Source organism: Gorilla gorilla, chromosome 23, assembly GCF_029281585.2.
Source record: "Gorilla gorilla gorilla isolate KB3781 chromosome 23, NHGRI_mGorGor1-v2.1_pri, whole genome shotgun sequence".
In the NCBI taxonomy this organism is placed as follows: Eukaryota; Metazoa; Chordata; class Mammalia; order Primates; family Hominidae; genus Gorilla; species Gorilla gorilla.
The window spans coordinates 34,300,440-34,319,285 of record NC_086018.1 but is presented as its reverse complement, the minus strand read 5'-3'; the positions used below and the strand labels follow the sequence as shown (position 1 = coordinate 34,319,285).

The window sequence follows — 18,846 nt, the reverse complement described above, 5'->3', positions numbered from 1 at the left end:
TCCCGGAAAACCCTGGCTTGACTCCAGTCTTTAATAAATACAAAGCCTTGCCTGGCCCTTGTGTGATGTTCTTTATCCCAGAGGGCACTCAGGCATTAAGGGGAACCAACTCCCTAGTTTCCTTAGCCAGCATTAGTTAATCCCTGGTTGCATGGGTCTGCTGCACAGGTGCGAAGACAGGGCAGTGGCTGACAGGTTAGGTAGGGGACTGGAATTCTGCCACCCCGCTCTGCTGATTGATAGCTGGATGACCTTGAGCACCCCTCCCTTGGCCTCAGCTTCCTCTTCTGTGAAATGGGGCTGCTCTGTCCTGCCCCATGAGTATGGTGGTGATCCAGGGATAAGAAGGCACAAGGGTGCATTTTGTCTACCACAAAGCACCCTGGAGTTCACAGTAGGATTTATTAACATTCTCAGTAAACAGCTTGGAGCCCAAAGTGGGCCTCATGGATCGCGTGCTCACTGCCTGTCATGGTGGTTTTGGACGCGGCAGTGGAGGGGCTGGTACAGAAAGTGAAGCATTTATCAGGAGACAGATGAGATGAGCGTGCATATTTTCCAGATCCGATCCCCTCATTTGCTTTTCCTATGAAAAGGAATAAAAATGTGAGGATTAGAGGCAAGGAGGTAGAGGGAAGCTGGTGTATACAGGGTGGAGACACTGTCCCAGGGTGTCTGTGCCGCCGGCTCCCTAGTTTAAGTGCTGCTTTCACATGGGTCGTCCAGGGCCAGGTTCCTAGAGCTGAGGGAGCTTCCTGCCTGCCGTTTCCAGGGCCACGGAAGTAAGTTCAAACTGACCAAGGTTTCCAAAGCCTCGCGGGAAGGCCGCACTTGGATGATACCAGGGCCTGGCCTTGGTTGGAGTCGCACACTGGAGCCCACCCGGAAACCTCTGTTCCTGGCATGTTGGACATGCTGACACGGCTCTGCCATCGTCCCCCTTCCAGGCAGGGCAGGCTTGGCAGCCCAGGTCGCTGCCCGGCCTTCACTGCGTCCCTGGGTTCCTTGCAGGGCGAGCTGGAGCGGCAGCTGCTGCAGGCCAACCCCATCCTGGAGGCCTTCGGGAACGCCAAGACCGTGAAGAATGACAACTCCTCCCGCTTCGTGAGTAGCGCGGCGGCGCCCCGGCTCTGGGGACAGAGGGCCTTGCCCGGAGCTTTGGCTCATGCTGCCTTTTCCTGGGTGCCCTCCCCTCCAAACCGAGGACGGTTCAGACTCGGTGCTATCTGGCCTGTCGTGTGGACTAGGCCAGACCGAATGCCAGTTGGTGTGGACCTGCCCTGCCCCTCTTAAGGACGAAGGCCACGAGTAGCTTCTTCAGCCTCCCTCATGAGAGGTGGAAAGGCCAGTGAGGGCACTGCCTGCTCTGCCCCAGAGTGCTCAGCTGTCACCAGTAGCCAGTTAGTTCCCGGGTCAGGCAGAGAGGAACACTTCCAGATAACTGGTCTCTTTCCCCCTCTGCGGAGGAACCTGGGTGTGGGATCAGCTTGTCTCAGGCTCATGGCCTTAGGCAGTGTGGCGCCTGAGTCCCGAGGTCCCGTGTGGTGTGGGCGTAGGGGGCCCCTGGCTTGGTACATGGGTCCCGTCTCTGGGTTTTCTCCCTCCAAGCTGTGCCCACCAGAGGTGGGGCAGGGGGCTGTGGTCTCCCCCGTGCTCTCTAGCTCCCCATGTCAGGGGCACCCCTGATCTCTTGCTATCCTTTCTTACTTAGGGCAAATTCATTCGCATCAACTTTGATGTCAATGGCTACATTGTTGGAGCCAACATTGAGACTTGTATCCTTGTGGTTCGTTGGGATAAGAGTTCTGGATCCGGAGGGGAGGCATGACCTCTGTAGACAAGAAGCTGCCTCCTGATTCCAGCACTTTCCCCCTTATGGGCCCATCCTGACACCTCTGTGGAGCTAGGGGACTGTCAGGATCGGCTAGTGCAAACCCAACACAGAGCTTAGGGCTTTCCTTATTTACAGGCAGGATAACCTGTGCTTTGAATGGCATGGAGCTGTTGAAAGCCGTCTAGTGTGGGTCCCAGAGGTAGGCGTTTGGGGGATGCCACTCTCCCGCGTGCCACCGTTTAGCCTTTGCTTGTGGGAATGTTCTTGTTCCCATTACCTGTAAGAATGAGACAAGGCTCCCGAAGGTGTGAGCTCCTCTTGGACATGCCGTGCCCCTTGAAGGTGAGAACCCAGGTAGTTTGCTTTTGCTGTGTTTTGCCATTTTGTGCCATTCTTCCTTCCTGGTGAAGTTCAGTTCCTTTGGACGAGAATAAGAGGACAATGGAAGGCTGGCCAGGCACAGTGGCTCACGCCTGTAATCCCAACACTTTGGGAGGCTAAGGTGGGTGGACCACCTGAGGTCAGGAGTTCAAGACCAGCCTGGCCAACATGGCAAAACTCTGTCTCTACTAAAAATTAGCTGGGTGTGGTGGTGGGCGCCTGTAATCCCAGCTACTTGGGAGGCTGAGGCAGGAGAATCGCTTGAATCCAGGAGGTGGAGGCTGCAGTGAGCTGAGATCACGCCACTGCACTCCAACCTGGGTGACAGAGCGAGACTCTGTCTCCAAAAAAAAAAAAAAAATGAGGAAAGTGGAGGGCTTGCCTTCTCCCCAGCTTGTGTTGCTCCTTAATATTTGCAAAGATCTTTTGGAGAAATCTCGTGCTATCCGCCAAGCCAAGGAAGAACGGACCTTCCACATCTTCTATTATCTCCTGTCTGGGGCTGGAGAGCACCTGAAGAGTGAGTAGTTGGCCTGCAGCCTGACACCGGGGCTGCTGGGCTCTGGGCCTCTTGCCAGAATTGGGCCGTAGACATCATTTGGGAAATGAAAACTTTTGGCCTTGGGTTTAACGGGGAGAAGTGAGAGTGACTCCTGTTCTCTGCGCCATCCTAAGGACTTGGTCTTCTGTTTCTGACCATGCCAGAGAAAAGCTAGGGTGGGTTGCACATGTAGCTGCAAATCACAGGACCCTGGCGCTCTCCTGGGCCAGGAGACGGGAGTGTCAGAGTCTCAGACACTGAGGAAAGCTGAATGTCGCTGGCTACTCTGCGGTTTCCAGGGCGCGTCAGGGCTCAGGGTCTGTCCCAGTCTCTCCAACCTTTGAGGTCACAGCGCTGATGGAGCCTCTGCTTTCAGCACCTTGCTGAGGCGCCCTTGCCCTCCACCCCTTACAGCCGATCTCCTGTTGGAGCCGTACAACAAATACCGCTTCCTGTCCAATGGACACGTCACCATCCCCGGGCAGCAGGACAAGGACATGTTCCAGGAGACCATGGAGGCCATGAGGATTATGGGCATCCCAGAAGAGGAGCAAATGGGTACAGGGCTGGCCCTCCTGTGGTCGAGTGTGGGGCAGAGGAAGGCTGGTACCCACGCCCTCAGGGGCATCAGGGTAGCCGATGGGCCTGGGGAGCCTGCTAGAGGCCAGAGGAAGGGGAAGGCCTTCAGTGTGTGGGAAAATGATTCCTCAGATTTGAGGTTCAAGGTTATTTGTTCCTGGTGGTACCACAGGCATTCAGAAAGGGTGCAAAGGACATGTTCTTAACTGCCCAGGGCTCGGGTCCACTGCACAGCCCTTGCCATTTGCTGAAAGTAGAATATTCACGTCCTGTCTCGGGGAGTGTGGAAGAAGCTGGGGATAGATGGGTGCTTTGTGCTGGTGAAGCCCAGCATGAATGGCAGTGCGGACAGGCCATGTCGGCCAGGAGGGGGTGAGCCCTCTAGGGTGGCTGGGCCCACCGCACACCGTTAGATGCAGACCTGGCGCCCCTGTGGCCCCAGGGAGTTGGGGGGTGTCCCTGCTTGGCTTGTCTGGCTTGAGGATCTCTAGATGAGTGGCCCCCACCCCCGGGAATCACCATGACCCATGTCTGCTTCTGAGCTGCCTCTGATTGCATCCAAAGGCCTGCTGCGGGTCATCTCAGGGGTTCTTCAGCTTGGCAATATCGTCTTCAAGAAGGAGCGGAACACTGACCAGGCGTCCATGCCCGACAACACAGGTAACACCCGGGGCCTCTCTCCGGAAATAATGGGGCAGGTGCTTGGCCATGGATTTGCTCAGGAGGGAAGGTCTTGCGGAAATTCCGGACACTGTTCTTTTTAATGTTAGGTGTGTTTATGGCCGTATATCTGTCGGTATTTTCTATACAGATGTAAAACACACGTAAACATGACCCTGCTTTTTTTTCTCACCAAGTAAGCATTTCAGAAAAACTTGTGATCATGTGGACCAGGGCTTCCCTTATTCATTCCTGAGACCAAACCATTCATCAGGACACCAATGATTTCTGCCGTAGCTCCTCCTTAGTGGGAGCCTTGCCCGTGACTATGTCGAGATCTTGAAATTATGTCCTTGCCACACCCGACTCAGCCCCTTTGTTAGGGTTGCTGCAAATGACCCCATGCAAGTTATTCAGTCTTAACGTGCCCTCCTTAGGGTCTCTCTAAGGATGTAATGCATGGGTGTGTGGATTGTAAAAGACACTCCTGACCGGGCGTGGTGGCTCACATCTGTAATCCCAGCAGTTTGGGAGGCTGAGGCGGGCAGATCACGAGGTCAGGAGTTCGAGACCAGCCTGGCCAACATTGTGAAACCCCATCTCTATTAAAAATACAAAAATTAGCCGGGCATGGTGGCATGCGCCTGTAATCCCAGCTACTTGGGAGGCTGAGGCAGGAGAATTGCTTGAAGCCAGGAGGTAGGGGTTGCAGTGAGCCGAAGTCGCGACACTGCACTCCAGCCTGGGCAACAAGAGCAAGACTCCGTCTCAAAAAAAAAAAAAAAAAAAAAGACATTCCTGTGGGATCCTGTGCTGTTCCGTGCCCCAGCACCAGGTTGGCCTGCTCCTCTCAGCCCCATTGGTGAGTAGGGACCTGCTTTTACACTCTGAGGTGTGCGGCTGAGAGTGGACAGAGGAACCGCTGCTGCCGCTGGGGCCTCCAGTCAGGACGCCTTCCTCTCTGCCCCGTGGGGCTCGGGGGAGGTACAGCTGCCCTGCCCACTGACCTGCATGTGGCTGCTGAGTCTGGGGGGTGCTAGGTGTCCGTGGCCCTGCTAAAGAAGGGCCCAGATGTGGTTGTCCTGGTAATGATTGCTCATTCACCCCATGGCTTTCTTCCTCTCTGCTCCCAAGTCAAGCAGAGGGCCTTACTCTCTTGGGTCTAATTAGGACTTTTTGTCCCTCTCTTATTCTCTGAAAAATCTTAGCTGCCCAAAAGGTGTCCCATCTCTTGGGTATCAATGTGACCGATTTCACCAGAGGAATCCTCACCCCGCGCATCAAGGTGGGACGGGATTACGTCCAGAAGGCGCAGACTAAAGAGCAGGTATGTCCTCTGGGGCCAGGGCAGCTGGCTGCCTCCTGGGTGAATGTCCCTGCAGCAGCACAGTTGAGGCTGTTGTGGGCCATCCTGGGGTGTCCGTATCAGGCACTTTCACATGATTCCATGATGCAGTCCTCACAGCAACCCGGAGAGAGGTGGCATAACCCCATCTAGAGCACTGGAGAAACTTCATGGCACGCTCAAGGCTTCACGCCCAGGAAGTGCCATCCTGAGACTGCATTGTGCCTCTTTACATTGAGATGGTATTTTGGCTGATTGGTCGTCAAGGATATAGGCATGTCCTGTCTGGTATAAAAGCAGGAACTTGATGCCACTGTAGCTCAACTCCTTCTGGTGCCAGGGTGGCGGCTCCCGCCATCCTCGAGCCTGTGCCAAGCGGCTGTTTCTCTACCACCTGCTGCCTTGGGCTTGCCACGTGTGCTGAGAGACGAGCAGCAGCGCTTGCTCCTTCCTGCCAGACTGATGTGCCTGCCTGCCCCCGGAGTGGAGGTCCTGCCCAGTGTGGACCGCTTTCTGCCTCTCTCCGGGGTTTCTAGTTTCTTTTATGGTGCTGGCCATGGGGGTTTTTAGGGTGCCAAACCCATCTCTCAAAAATACTTGGAAGCTCATTTTGTTAGTCTTTCTCCCATTCGCTGTACACTGACAGCTCACGGCTGTTTCTGTGCAGAAGCATTGCATGAAAGACAAGACCGTTGTTTTCAAAAGACATCGCGTATTATTATTGCCACCTGTTCGTTTCCCTGACCATTAAGGAGAAACCTCCATTTTCTATTACAAAAATACTACATGACTCTTAATACAGAAAAATCGAGAGAAGGAAAACAATTCCCAGTGATGAATATCGTTGGGCAGCTCTTTCCTACAAGACTTAAAAAAAAAAAAGGAATTAAACTTAGTTCTCGTTCTGGCTTTTAATTACAGAGCTTTTCAAATGTGCAAAACAAAGAAGAGGGGAGAGTGTAAAGAGCCCCACGTGCCCATCACGTAGGCGGCTTCAGCAGTTACTAACTCACGGCGAGTCTCGGCTCATCGTTTGTCTTATCTCCCCCTGCCCCTCTGCCCACTGCCTTATTTTGATGAGATCGGGTGCGTTTAGGGTGGTACGGCCATAGATCACTGCCTTATTTTGAAGCATCACTTTTTCTATAAATCCTTTAGTGTGTCCCCATTTTATTTCGAAAGATCTAAGTTTATTGTCCCCATATTGTTAGATATTAGGTTGTTTCTACTTTTCATCATTTTAAATAACACCACAGTGAACATATTTGTGCACGAAGATTTTTTTTTTCCCCCACATACTTAGGGCTGTTCCTCTAGGGGGAGAACTCTAAAAGTGAAATTACTGGGGCATAGGGTATGAGGGTTTTCAGATCTTTGTATCTGACACCACTCTCCCCGGGTGTGCCCCGCAGGCTGACTTTGCCATCGAGGCCTTGGCCAAGGCGACCTATGAGCGGATGTTCCGCTGGCTGGTGCTGCGCATCAACAAGGCTCTGGACAAGACCAAGAGGCAGGGCGCCTCCTTCATCGGGATCCTGGACATTGCTGGCTTCGAGATCTTTGATGTGAGCCTTGCCCTTCATTACCCACCCTGCTGCCTCCTTGGCCTGTTGGTTGCCTTATCCTTGGTTAAGAACCCTGCTTCTCATGGTCCCGCACCAATCTGAGTTGGCCAACTCCTTTGCATGAAGACTGTGGTTGGGTGTGGGTTTTTTTTTTTTTTCTTTTTTAAAAGACAGGGTCTCGGCTGGGCCCGGTAGCTCATGCCTGTAATCCCAGCACTTTGGGAGGCCAAGGCCGGCAGATTGCTTGAGGTCGGGAGTTTGAGACCAGCCTGACCAACATGGAGAAACCCCGTTTCTACTAAAAATATATTAGCCGGGCGTGGTGGCGCATGCCTGTAATCCCAGCTACTCAGGAGGCTGAGGCAGGAGAATTGCTTGAACTCGGGAGGCGGAGGTTGCAGTGAGCCGAGATCACGTCATTGCACTCCAGCCTGGGCAACAAGTGTGAAACTCTGTCTCAAAAAAAAAAAAAAAAAGTCAGGGTCTCGCTTTGTCACTCAGGCTGGAGTACAGAGGTGCAGTCATAGCTCACTGCAGCCTTTACCTCCTGGGCTTAACCGATCCTCCCACCTCAGCCCCCTAGTAGCTGGAACTATAGGCACACACCACCACTCCCAGCTAATTTTTAAATTTTTTGTAGAGATGGGGCCTCAGGTGTGGCCCAGGCTCAGTTAGATGTGTTTTAAGCTAAACAGAAGGGCTCATTTTCAACCAGAAATGCTGGAGAAAATGAGACCTTTTGTTTGTTTATTATTTTTATTTGAGGCAGGGTCTTGCTCTGTCACCCAGGCTGGAGTGCAGTGGTGTGAACATGGCTCACTGCAGCTTCGACCTCCCGGGCATAAGCCATTCTCCCACCTCAGCTTCCCGAGTAGCTGGTACTACAGGCATGTGGCATGACACCTGGCTAATTTTTGTATTTTTTGTACGGATGGGGTTTTGCCATGTTGTCCAGGCTGGGAGGATGGGACCTTTTAGGTCACATTCTTGGAGGCTTCCTGGGCAGGTGCTTCCTGTTTATTCTTCCAGCAAATATTCCCTGAGCATCGGGATAAGACGTCTCCCTTGCCCATGACAACTTTGAGGTCTAGTAGGGAAACCGATACTTACAGTAGATTAGAGGTTCTTAACCTGGAGTCCACGGGAGGTTTCAGAGGAGCCATGAGCTGGGATGAGAAAATTACATCTTTATTTTTTACTAACCTCTCATTGAAATCATGTATTTTTTCCAGTTGCGAACTGAACAAACTATACAAACCACAGTTGTATTAGCAGTACTTGTGATCTGTCACCAATAGAAATCAGATGTTTTCGTGTTACATTCCGGTTGTTGCAGAGATCTGGTAGTGTCATTTATGCATCGCTACCTCAAAATTTTGGAAGTTATTAAGCCCATGGCTAGTTCTTGTTAATAAGGAAGCACAGAGGCCGGGTGCGGTGGCTCACTCCTATAATCCCAGCACTTTGGAAGGCTGAGGCAAGAGAATCATTTGAAGTCAGGAGTTTGAGACCAGCCTGGGCAACAAAGCAAGGCCCCATCTCTTCAATAAAAAAATAGAAGGGCCTGGTGCAGTGGCTCACACGTGTAGTCCCAGCACTTCGAGAGGCTGAGGCAGAAGAATTGCTTGAGCTCAGGGGTTCAAGACCAGCCTGAGCAACATGGTGAAACCCCATTTCTACAAAAAATACCAATGTTAGCCATGTACCATAGTGTGTGCCTGGGGTCCCAGCTACTAGGGAGGCTAAGCTGGGAGGATCACTTGAGCCCAGGAAGCGGAGGCTGCAGTGAGCTGAGATTGCGCCATTGTACTCCAGCCTGGGTGACAGAATGAGACTCTGTCTCAAAAAATAAAAAATAAAAATAAAAAACAATGTATTACTCGATCACAATATTTTGATGATTATATTTCAAAATAACTACTTTCTTTGTAATCTATTGGATGCAATTTAAAGCACTATTCTGAAAAGGCTTTACCAGACTGCCCGCGGTCCCTGGCTCCAAAGAGTAAATGTCGCCCACTGCTGGGTGGATAAAGGGAAGGCCAGGAGCATCCGGGCTCTAAAGGCAGCGGCATGGAGGTGCCCAAGGAGGCCCTTCCTGTATCCCTGCCCCACCCTCCTTCTCAAGGGGTGTCTGGGCCTCTTTAGTGAAGGGTTGGCGTCTCTCTGACATTGTTTTCTCTCCTTGCAGCTGAACTCGTTTGAGCAGCTGTGCATCAATTACACCAATGAGAAGCTGCAGCAGCTCTTCAACCACACCATGTTCATCCTGGAGCAGGAGGAGTACCAGCGCGAGGGCATCGAGTGGAACTTCATCGACTTTGGCCTGGACCTGCAGCCCTGCATCGACCTCATTGAGAAGCCAGTGAGTGCCAGGCTTGCTTTGACCTCACACCTGCCTCTGGCTTTTCCCTTCCGGGGCACCCGCTCCTCACCTCAGCTCTGTGTTGGTTGTGGAGGTGTCTTAACTCCCCTTCCTTTTGGTGCCACCCGGAGGATGAAGCCCCGAGGCTGAGATCCAGTGCCTGGGAGACCTGGGTGGGTGCCTCCATTAGAGGAGATGCTCTGGGCTGCAGCTGTGGGCTGGGCTTTTCCCAGCTGCCGGACCAGGTGCAGATGTGGCGGGGGCCCTAGCATCCTGTTTTCAGTCCCAGAAGACCACCCAGCATCCTCCTGAAGGCTGGGCTCGATAAGCATTTCTTTGTCTTAAAGAAACAGCCATGCATGGATGTAGTAAGGCCCTATCGCGGGCTGCTTTCACTGTAGCGTGGAACAGTGCAGACCCTGGGCATTGAGTGCTCTGCCCAGGTGTACACGTACCAAAGCTCAGCTCATCCCCCCATAAAACCAGCAAGCAGCAGTGCTTTTATCGCCAGCATTAGCTGTGTGAAGATGGAAAAGAGGAACCCTTTCCAATGAGTTCATACTTAAACCTCTTGCCAGGTAGAGGTTGGGTCGCCTGTTTGTGTTTTAGGCTTGTTGGGGGTATGATCTGTAATGAAGCCCGAGCTGTTTCTGTGTCTGGGTTTTCTTCTTTTTTTTTTTTTTTTTTTTTTTTTTGGAGACGGAGTCTCGCTCTGTCGCCCAGGCTGGAGTGCAGTGGCCTGATCTTGGCTCACTGCAAGCTCCGCCTTCCGGGTTCATGCCATTCTCCTGCCTCAGCCTCCTGAGTAGCTGGGACTACAGGCACCCGCCACCACGCCCAGCTAATTTTTTTGTATTTTTAGTGGAGGCGGGGTTTCACCGTGGTCTCAAGTCTCAATCTCCTGACCTCATGATTTGCCCTCCTTGGCCTCCCAAAGTACTGGGATTACAGGTGTGAGCCACCGCGCCTGGCCTGTCTCTGGGTTTTCTTTTGATTATGGTTAATTGATCAGAAGGCCTAGGACAAAGTTTTTTCAGTTTGAAAAAAATTTCCTTTTTTTTTTTGAGACAGAGTTTTGCTCTTGTCGCCCAGGCTGGAGTGCAATGGCGTGCTCTCGGCTCACTGCAACCTTTGCCTCCCTGTTTGAAGCGATTCTCCTGCCTCAGCCTCCTGAGTGGCTGGGATTACAGGCTTATTTTTGTATTATTAGTAGAGACAGAGTTTCACCATGTTGGCCAGGCTGGTCTCGAGCTCCTGACCTTAGGTGATCCGCCCACCTCGGCCTCCCAAAGTGCTGGGATTACAGGCGTGAGCCACCGCATCTGGCCAAAAATTTACTTTTGTAATGAGCTTTTTTCTTTAATCAGTTGAATTTTCCAACTAATAGGAACCCACTGGGCTTCAAGTTTTGTCAGCCTCTCTGCAGTGTCCAAATCTGCTTTCTTGTCTTGTAAACTCAGTGTGCAGAAGGCTGCTGGGTCCCTGGGACTGTCTTCCTCAAGGGGCTCCTCCTACATATCCCATCTCATCATAGACATGCAGACGCAAAGCATGTGGGGTGGCATCTCCCGTGGCAGGATCACAGGGTACTTGTTGAGGGCAGCCTCCTGGGCAGACCCCAGTGCACTGTGAAGTCAGACTCTGGCCCCGCGGGTCAGCAGATCTGCACTTTTCATCAAACCCACTGGGGATTTCACTAATGCTGGAGAACCACCGTGATGGATCTTTCGGTAAAGGTGTCAGCCGCAGCCTGGGCCCCAGAGGTTTCTTTATAAACTAGAAATCTTCAACAGTGCTTTGCTTCTCCTGGGGAGTGTGTCGCCCACCCTCTGTAGGATTCAGGGGATTTTGATGTCCGGGATTCGGCTTCTTGAAGGGTGGGGTGCCCCTCCCAGGGTGCGCTCACCTGTGCTGATGCTGTGCTTCCTCCAGGCAGGCCCCCCGGGCATTCTGGCCCTCCTGGACGAGGAATGCTGGTTCCCCAAAGCCACCGACAAGAGCTTCGTGGAGAAGGTGATGCAGGAGCAGGGCACCCACCCCAAGTTCCAGAAGCCCAAGCAGCTGAAGGACAAAGCTGATTTCTGCATTATCCACTACGCAGGCAAGGTGAGGAGCACTCACGGGGAGGTGCTGGCCAGATCTTCACAGGAGAGGTGGAGTCGAGGCTCTCTAGGACCAGGAGCCAGGCAGCTCCTGGGGACGCAGGGGTGTGACCTGAGTACGGTTCTTGCACAATGACTCACCCAGTAATGTGGCCGGTGACAGCATCATCATTTACACAGCTTATAGAGCCCCTTCACCTGCTCCATGCTGTTAGAAGCCTGCGACACTCCACCGCGGTGCCCAGGCTGGTTGTCATCATGCATTATCGTTGGGTCTGTCTGCCAGGTGCAGAACTTTGGCTAAAGGCATGGGCTCAGAGTTTGAATAGAGCTCTGCCACTCATAAGCTGTTTGACTTCGGGTCAGTTACTTAACCTCTCTGATCCTTGGTTTCCTCATCTGGAAAATGAGAATGACCACCCACCATACAGGATTACGTGGATTAAACAAGCTCTTGAGGCCCAACATGTGGCATGAATCAGTGCTCCGGGGCAGGGCTCCTCAACCTCGGCATTCCTGGTATTGCGGGGTGGGTCATTCTTTATTGTGAGACCATCCTGTGCATGCTAGGATGTTTAGCAGCATCCCTGGCTGCTACCCACTAGAGTTAGGAGCACCGTCCTTAGTTGTGACAACCCAAAATGTCTCCAGACATCGCAAACATGTCCTAGTTTCGGGGGGGGGAGGTGCGGGGAATTGCCACTGCTGTGGGTGACAGCTGCTGTTGCCAAGTCTGCCACAGTCAGTCAGTGGTGGACCTGCCCTCAACACTTACCTAGCAGACATCTTCCCAGTCGGCATGTGACTGGGGCTTAGACCCAACTTAGTCCATAGAGGTGCATGCTTAGACAAAAGCTGGTTTTTCTCAGCATATTGTGTGCTTCCTGCACAAAGACCCTAACAGTTAATTGCTGTGATTAGGCAGGGGCTGCGCCATCTCCTTGTTGGTGGTGACTAGTTGGTGGTGACTGGCGAGGAGATGTGGGAGCTTTCACAGGTCTGTTCCCAAGCCACAAGGAGTCCAGGCCCGGTTCTAGCACACCTGTGCCAGCCTCTTCTATTTAGCTTGGCTGGTTCCTGGGGCTGCGGAAGCAACTGTCTTTAACTACCCATGAAAAAAATAATAAAGCCAAAAAAGCGATTTACACCATTAACCAAGGAATGTTTCCCAAGCCTCCTTTCTCCACTCTCACCTTTGGGAAACGCACATGCTCATCAGTGCAGAAGCTTCCAGGAAGGCTTTTGCTGTGGGATTATTTGTAATGCTGAATAATTAGGAACACCGTAAAGCCCACCAAGGGGCCTGCACGATGGCATCAACTGTGGTGCGTCTTTCCGTGGGCTGTGCTGTGGCCGCTAAAAGGACAAGGATGTTGGCCTGGGTGGGAGGGTCTGAGCCTGGGGAAAGGAAACTGGCATCACCTACCTCATGATAAACAGCAACATGCATTCGCCTGCATGCTGAGGGGAGCACCCCTGGGATGCAGCAGCGTGCATTCACCTGCATGTTGAGGGGAGCACCCCTGGGCTGCAGCAGCATGCATTTGCCTGCATGCTGAGGGGAGCACCTCTGGGCTGCAGCAGCGTGCATTTGCTTGCATACTGAGGGGAGCACCTCTGGGCTGCAGTTTGTGTTGGGAAGAGGGAGGCCTAGGTCCCTGATGCTCTCTGGGTATTGTTCTGGGACCTTTTGCAATGAAGATGTCATGCTGTATTACTTGTTTTGTTAAGTATATATTTTAGCAGAGCACAGGGGCTCATGCCTGTAATCCCAACACTTGGGGAGGCCAAGGCAAGAAGACAGTTTGAGCCCTGAAGTTTGAGACCAGCTTGGGCAACATAGTGAGACCCTATCTCTATCTTTTTTTTTTTTTTTTTTTTGAGACGGAGTCTTGTTCTGTTGCCCAGGCTAGAGTACAGTGGCACGATCTCGGCTCACTGCAACCTCCGTCTCCCAGGTTCAAGCGATCCTCCTGCCTCAGCCCCCCTAGGGGCTGAGATTACAGCCCTGTAGCTGGGATTACAGGCATGTGCCACCACGCCTGGCTAATTTTTGTATTTTTAATAGAGATGGGGTTTCGCCATGTTGGCCAGGCTGGTCTCGACCTCCTGACCTCAGGTGATCCACCCGCCTTGGCCTCCCAAAGTGCTGGGATTACAGGCATGAGCCACCGCACCCAGCCCCTATTTCTATTTAAAATGAGAAAAAAGGAATCTATTTCTGGGAGTCTCTCTGAACCCTCTAGTTTAGGAGGCTGCCCAATTAAAAAAATATATTTAAAAACAGAATATATTTCCAAAAAGATGAAACTGACACATACTCAGAGAAAATGTGAACATTCTAAAAAGACAAAGAAAAAACAAAAATTACTTGTCTTATGACTAAAAACAAATAGTAACATTTTGTTGTCCTTCCAGGATTGTTTTTCTTTGTTCATATTACCTAAAAATTTAAAAAAAGCTGAAACCCAGCACGGTACTGTGTGGCCACCATGCCATGTCTAGAGCCAGGCTCCCGTTGTTGGCCATGCCTTGCTTTGAGGCTTTGGCTCTGCACGAGACGCCTCAGAGAACGTCTTGATGCCTCGCGCCCCTTATCCTCATCACTTCCTTCTTAGGGGTGGAAATGCTGGATCAAAGGGTCTTCACGTTTTCTGACTTTTCCACGCATGGGGTTAACCTGTGCTCCGGAGACCCTGTGAGCACACGTGTCCCCAGCGCAGCTTGTGACTTCTGCCTCTCTGACCCCGCCAGGTGGATTACAAAGCTGATGAGTGGCTGATGAAGAACATGGATCCCCTGAATGACAACATCGCCACGCTGCTCCACCAGTCCTCTGACAAGTTTGTCTCGGAGCTGTGGAAGGATGGTACGCCCTTTGCCCTTCGCCCCCTGCCTCCTCTTGGCTGCGGCTGGTCATCTTCCCACCTCCACAGTGGGCCGAGCCGCCAAACAAGGGGTACACATGTGCCCCCTGACATAGGCCAGGTGGTCTCTGCCCTCTGTAGCTCCCATGAGAGAGGGCTCCTCGGACCGAAACAGGAGGCCACGGCCCTCGCTCACACACCGTGGCCGGGTCCTCCTGGGCGGAGCGCTTTCCGTGTGTGGGAAAGTCAAGGGCAGCCCCGAGCCTCGCAGCCCAGGCTCCCAGCCCCGCGCCATGTCGCATTCCCGCCTGTACTCCTTGGTAGGCTGGTTGCTTTGAGTGGTTCTTTTTAATTCTTTCTGTTGGTTTCTCCTTTTCCTTTGCCTGGGTTTTGCTTTAACCTCTCTGTTGCAGAGATGCAGAGCACTCAGAGAGCCTATTTCTATCATCGCTTTCCTATTCTCCACCTAGAACCAGGTGACTGGCCGCCCGAGTGGTGTCTCTTGTCTGTGTGGTGCGTCCAAAGCTGTGCAAGAAATGCTTCTGCCTAGGTTTTCTCGCGCCCCCCCTTGCCTTGGCTTTTCCTGCCTGCTTACACCCCAGTTCCCTGATCTGCCCCTGGGCTTCTGGGCAGGTTCCCCGCACTGTGCCTATCGCCGGCCTGTAGTAGCAAACTGGGCAAATGAGGGGCTGTGTCTGGAATTTGGAGACGTCACATTCAAATCTTAAAACACTGTAATCCCAGCAATCTGGGAGGCTGAGGCGGGAGGATTGCTTGAGTCCAGGAGTTTGAAACCATTCTGGGCAACATAGGGAGACCCTCATCTCTACAAAAAAATTAAAAAAAAAAAAATCAGCTGGGTGTGATGGTGCATGCTTGTAGTCCCAGCTGCTCAGGAGGCTGAGGCGGGAGGATCACTTGAGCACAGGAGGTCAAGGCTGCAGTGAGCTGTGATTGCACCACTGTACTCCAGCCTGGGTGACAGGGTGAGACCCTGCCTCAAAAAAAAAAAAAAAAATCTTAAAACAGCAAAAATTGTTTAAAAATTTGTATCCTCCTTAGAGCTTCATGCCTAAAGACAGTGTCTTAAACTGCTTGAATGGCTGCGAGTGTCTTAGCATGAGGTTCAGGTATGCACACTGCTGTGTCTGTGCACCTGAAAGCTGAAGTGGCATCTGTGTGTTCATTCAACAGTTGCTTGGCAAGGTCTGCTCCATGGGGGTGGGGCCAGGACACACTCAGCTAAAAGGGCCAGTTACGATGAGGCCACATTAACCTTTCTCTGGACAACCTGAGTGGCTTTTGCAAGTTGCCACGCCCAGGAAACCTGTGGTAGCCAGGAATATTGGCCCTGTGGTGGGTACACAAGGTCAAAGATGACTCCCTTTTTTTTTTTTTTTTGAGACGGAGTTTTGTTCTTGTCACCCAGGCTGGAGTGCCATGGTGCAATCTCGGCTCACTGCAACCTCCGCCTCCTGGGTTCAAGCGATTCTCCTGCCTCAGCCTCCCAAGTAGCTAGGATTACAGGCACCCGCCACCACGCCCAGCTAACTTTTGTATTTTTAGTAGAGATGGGGTTTCACCATGTTAGCCTGGCTGGTCTCGAACTCCTGACTTCAGGTGATCCACCCGCCTCAGCCTCCCAAAGTGCTGGGATTACAGGCGCGAGCCACCATGCCCAGCCACCTCCCATTTTAATTGACTGGTTTGTAGGCTCCATCCACACTCCTGGCTTCTGTCTTAAGCAAGCATCCTTTTTGCTGTCTTCAAGTAAATAATAATAATCTGGCTGTGAAGGAATACGAAACGGGCTTCGTCAGTATTCTTCACTTTTATATCCAGTAATAGAAGGCTTCACATTTAACATTAGCTCTTGCTTAAGCTGATCTCAAATCGCTGGCCACTTTGGTTTGGCTTGTTTGTTTGTTTTTTACCTTGGAGGATGCAATTGGTTTAATTGCTGCTGGGCGTGAGTTCCAGTGCTAGGGGCTGCTTCCCTTGAGGGTCGGTTTACATGAGAAAGACCCGTGCACAAGGAGACAAAATGAAATACAAGTACGTGAAGAGATCCCTAAACTTTGGAGTATTTATGATCAAGAGCAGTTCTTTGGAGCTCTCTCTTCCTGAGATGTCTGCGTAGATATAGAGGGGACCCTGCCAGGTTCTGCAGACAGTGACAGGGTGGCCCCAAGCTCTGCCTCCTGACTCCCAGCCCAGTGCTCTTATGACAGGGTCAGTGAGAATTCAAGATGCTGATTTTTTTTTTTCTAACTGTGACCATAGGACAGCAGGATTCCGTAAGCCAGGTTTTCACACCCCTCGTTAGAGCCAGGCTAGTAGAATTCTCACTATTCCAAAATACATGACTAGCTTCATTGAGTCTTTTTGGAAATAAGAGCTTCGAGAGTGGCTGAAGGTAGGTGACAGGAAGGTGAGGTGGCCGTGGCAGATGCATGGCTCCCCAAGAGACAAGCCCAGTGCCTTTGCATCCCCCTTGGCTTCCTGCTGTGTTTGGGGATGACCTTAGCACCCAGTGTAGGCTCCAATTGGAAAGGGTCCTGTTGTTTCATTCTGTCTCCTCTTTTCCTGTCCGACGTGTGCCTGTCTCTCTCTCCTACGTGCTCCCCCACCACCCGGCTGCAACTGTGTGGGCACTCACGTGTTCTCTGTGGTCTCCACAGTGGACCGCATCATTGGCCTGGACCAGGTGGCCGGCATGTCGGAGACCGCACTGCCCGGGGCCTTCAAGACGCGGAAGGGCATGTTCCGCACTGTGGGGCAGCTTTACAAGGAGCAGCTGGCCAAGCTGATGGCTACGCTGAGGAACACCAACCCCAACTTCGTCCGCTGCATCATCCCCAACCACGAGAAGAAGGTGCGGCCGCCTGGTGGGGTGGCCCGGGCAGGGCACTGTGGTGTGGGGTGCTCAGCCCTTGTCTGTCTCCCCAGCAAAAGCACCCCTCCAGCCCCCCAGCACGCACAGAGCCTTCAGTCGTTTCTCTGCAGGGTGGGCCTTGGTTCGCTTAGGAGATACGCTACATTCACAGCCTGCACTTCCTCTTGGTGGCATTGGCCCCTCCCAGACCTGGATCCTTTGACTTCATTGTTCAAACCTGTGGGCTGCAACGACCCCCTCCCTTAGGCTCTTGCCCTGTCAGGTTCATAGGGGTTCCCCGACTATTCTCCGACTGTTCTAGGCACGGAAGTGAGACCGCATGCGTGTGTTTTCTTCCCCAGGCGGGCAAGCTGGACCCGCATCTCGTGCTGGACCAGCTGCGCTGCAACGGCGTTCTCGAGGGCATCCGTATCTGCCGCCAGGGCTTCCCCAACAGGGTGGTCTTCCAGGAGTTTCGGCAGAGGTGAGCCAGGGCCCGGAGCCCGCTTCTCCTGGGCCCTGCTGTGCGTGCAGTGAGTCCCAGAGGTGGGCTGCTGCTCCCTGGCAGGATCCTGTCGTGAGGGAGCGACGTCCTCCATCCATGTGGAACTGAGTCTGGCCAGCTCTTCCCCACCTCCTTCTCTTTTCCACCCTTTGCAGGAAAGGAGACTTCCCCATTTTAATACCGAAATGCAGGTCATCATCATCCTGTTGACTTTTGCTCCTAGTAACTGCCGGCCCTGGTGCTATTTACTACAGTTAGAGGAGCTATGAAAAGAAATGTAAAAGAATCAGCCAGAGACCTAGGATATTACAGGAACTTTGTGGAAATGAAACACGGCCGTGCGTTGCTGTGTGCAAAGACGGCAACACCTTCCTATTTCTCTGATGACTGTGCTGAGTGTCAGTTGCTGTCGGGACGCAGCCCTTTATTTCTTGGGCCATCTCTGTTTATTAGCAGCTCCCTGCAGCGTCCCAGGGAAGCTGTGTGAACATGGCTGTCCCTGGGTGACAGATGAGGATCCCAGGCAATTAGCACTTAGTCCAACCTGAAGCACGCCCTTGAGTGATTGAAACGGTCCTACACGAGTTTCCATTCACTTTCCGGAAAACACCAAGGCTTCCTTGTCTCATTCAGCCGAAGAAAAGAGTGGGGTGGGATTTGCCTGTGTCTTCTTTCCTTAGGAGAGTTTGTGTAAAGAATTCTGTGTCTGTTGCATTGTAGAAATGATGTTAATCTCTCGCCTATATTCCAGGCATGTGGAATCGAGGCAATGGGTAAAATGACCAGGCTTCTCTTTCCTTCCTCAGATATGAGATCCTGACTCCAAACTCCATTCCCAAGGGTTTCATGGACGGGAAGCAGGCGTGTGTGCTCATGGTGAGTTGAGCTGCTGTCCCTGCCTCTCTGGATGGGCAGCCCCTTGTCTGGGGAGTGCCCACATGGCCAGGGCCCGCCTTGCTATATCAGTGGTCGGTGGATGCCCAGGCTGTGTCCCTTCTGATGCTCCGCGTCTGACTCTGCCGGGCGCCTTTTGCAGCAGCCCCTGGGCCTCAGATAGCCAGGGATGGTGTTTGGCACCAGGGTTGTGTGGAGGAGACAAGAACTGTAGCCATGGCCGGGCTCTGATGTAAGATGATGGCCTCTTTGGTTTGGGGGACATTCTCCTGCTTTCTTGCTCACGGGCCTGACTCCACATCCAGTGTGGTGAGCAGGGCAGCTCACAGCCAG

General features: G+C 52.5%; 1 protein-coding gene across 2 annotated transcripts in view; it reads left to right on the top strand.

Annotated features, from left to right (window-relative positions):
- MYH9 (myosin heavy chain 9) overlaps positions 1–18,846 on the top strand; it is a 105,128-nt gene that overhangs the window by 64,429 nt on the left and 21,853 nt on the right. For both annotated transcript variants that reach the window (XM_031005427.3, XM_063704929.1), the window contains exons 6-18: positions 1,012–1,104; positions 1,712–1,775; positions 2,637–2,735; positions 3,171–3,314; positions 3,900–3,995; positions 5,204–5,322; positions 6,753–6,905; positions 9,097–9,270; positions 11,203–11,376; positions 14,127–14,241; positions 16,921–17,114; positions 17,477–17,598; positions 18,426–18,495. In XM_031005427.3, the coding sequence (XP_030861287.1) occupies positions 1,012–1,104; positions 1,712–1,775; positions 2,637–2,735; positions 3,171–3,314; positions 3,900–3,995; positions 5,204–5,322; positions 6,753–6,905; positions 9,097–9,270; positions 11,203–11,376; positions 14,127–14,241; positions 16,921–17,114; positions 17,477–17,598; positions 18,426–18,495 (1,617 nt within the window). The remainder of the gene's footprint in view (positions 1–1,011; positions 1,105–1,711; positions 1,776–2,636; positions 2,736–3,170; positions 3,315–3,899; positions 3,996–5,203; positions 5,323–6,752; positions 6,906–9,096; positions 9,271–11,202; positions 11,377–14,126; positions 14,242–16,920; positions 17,115–17,476; positions 17,599–18,425; positions 18,496–18,846) is intronic.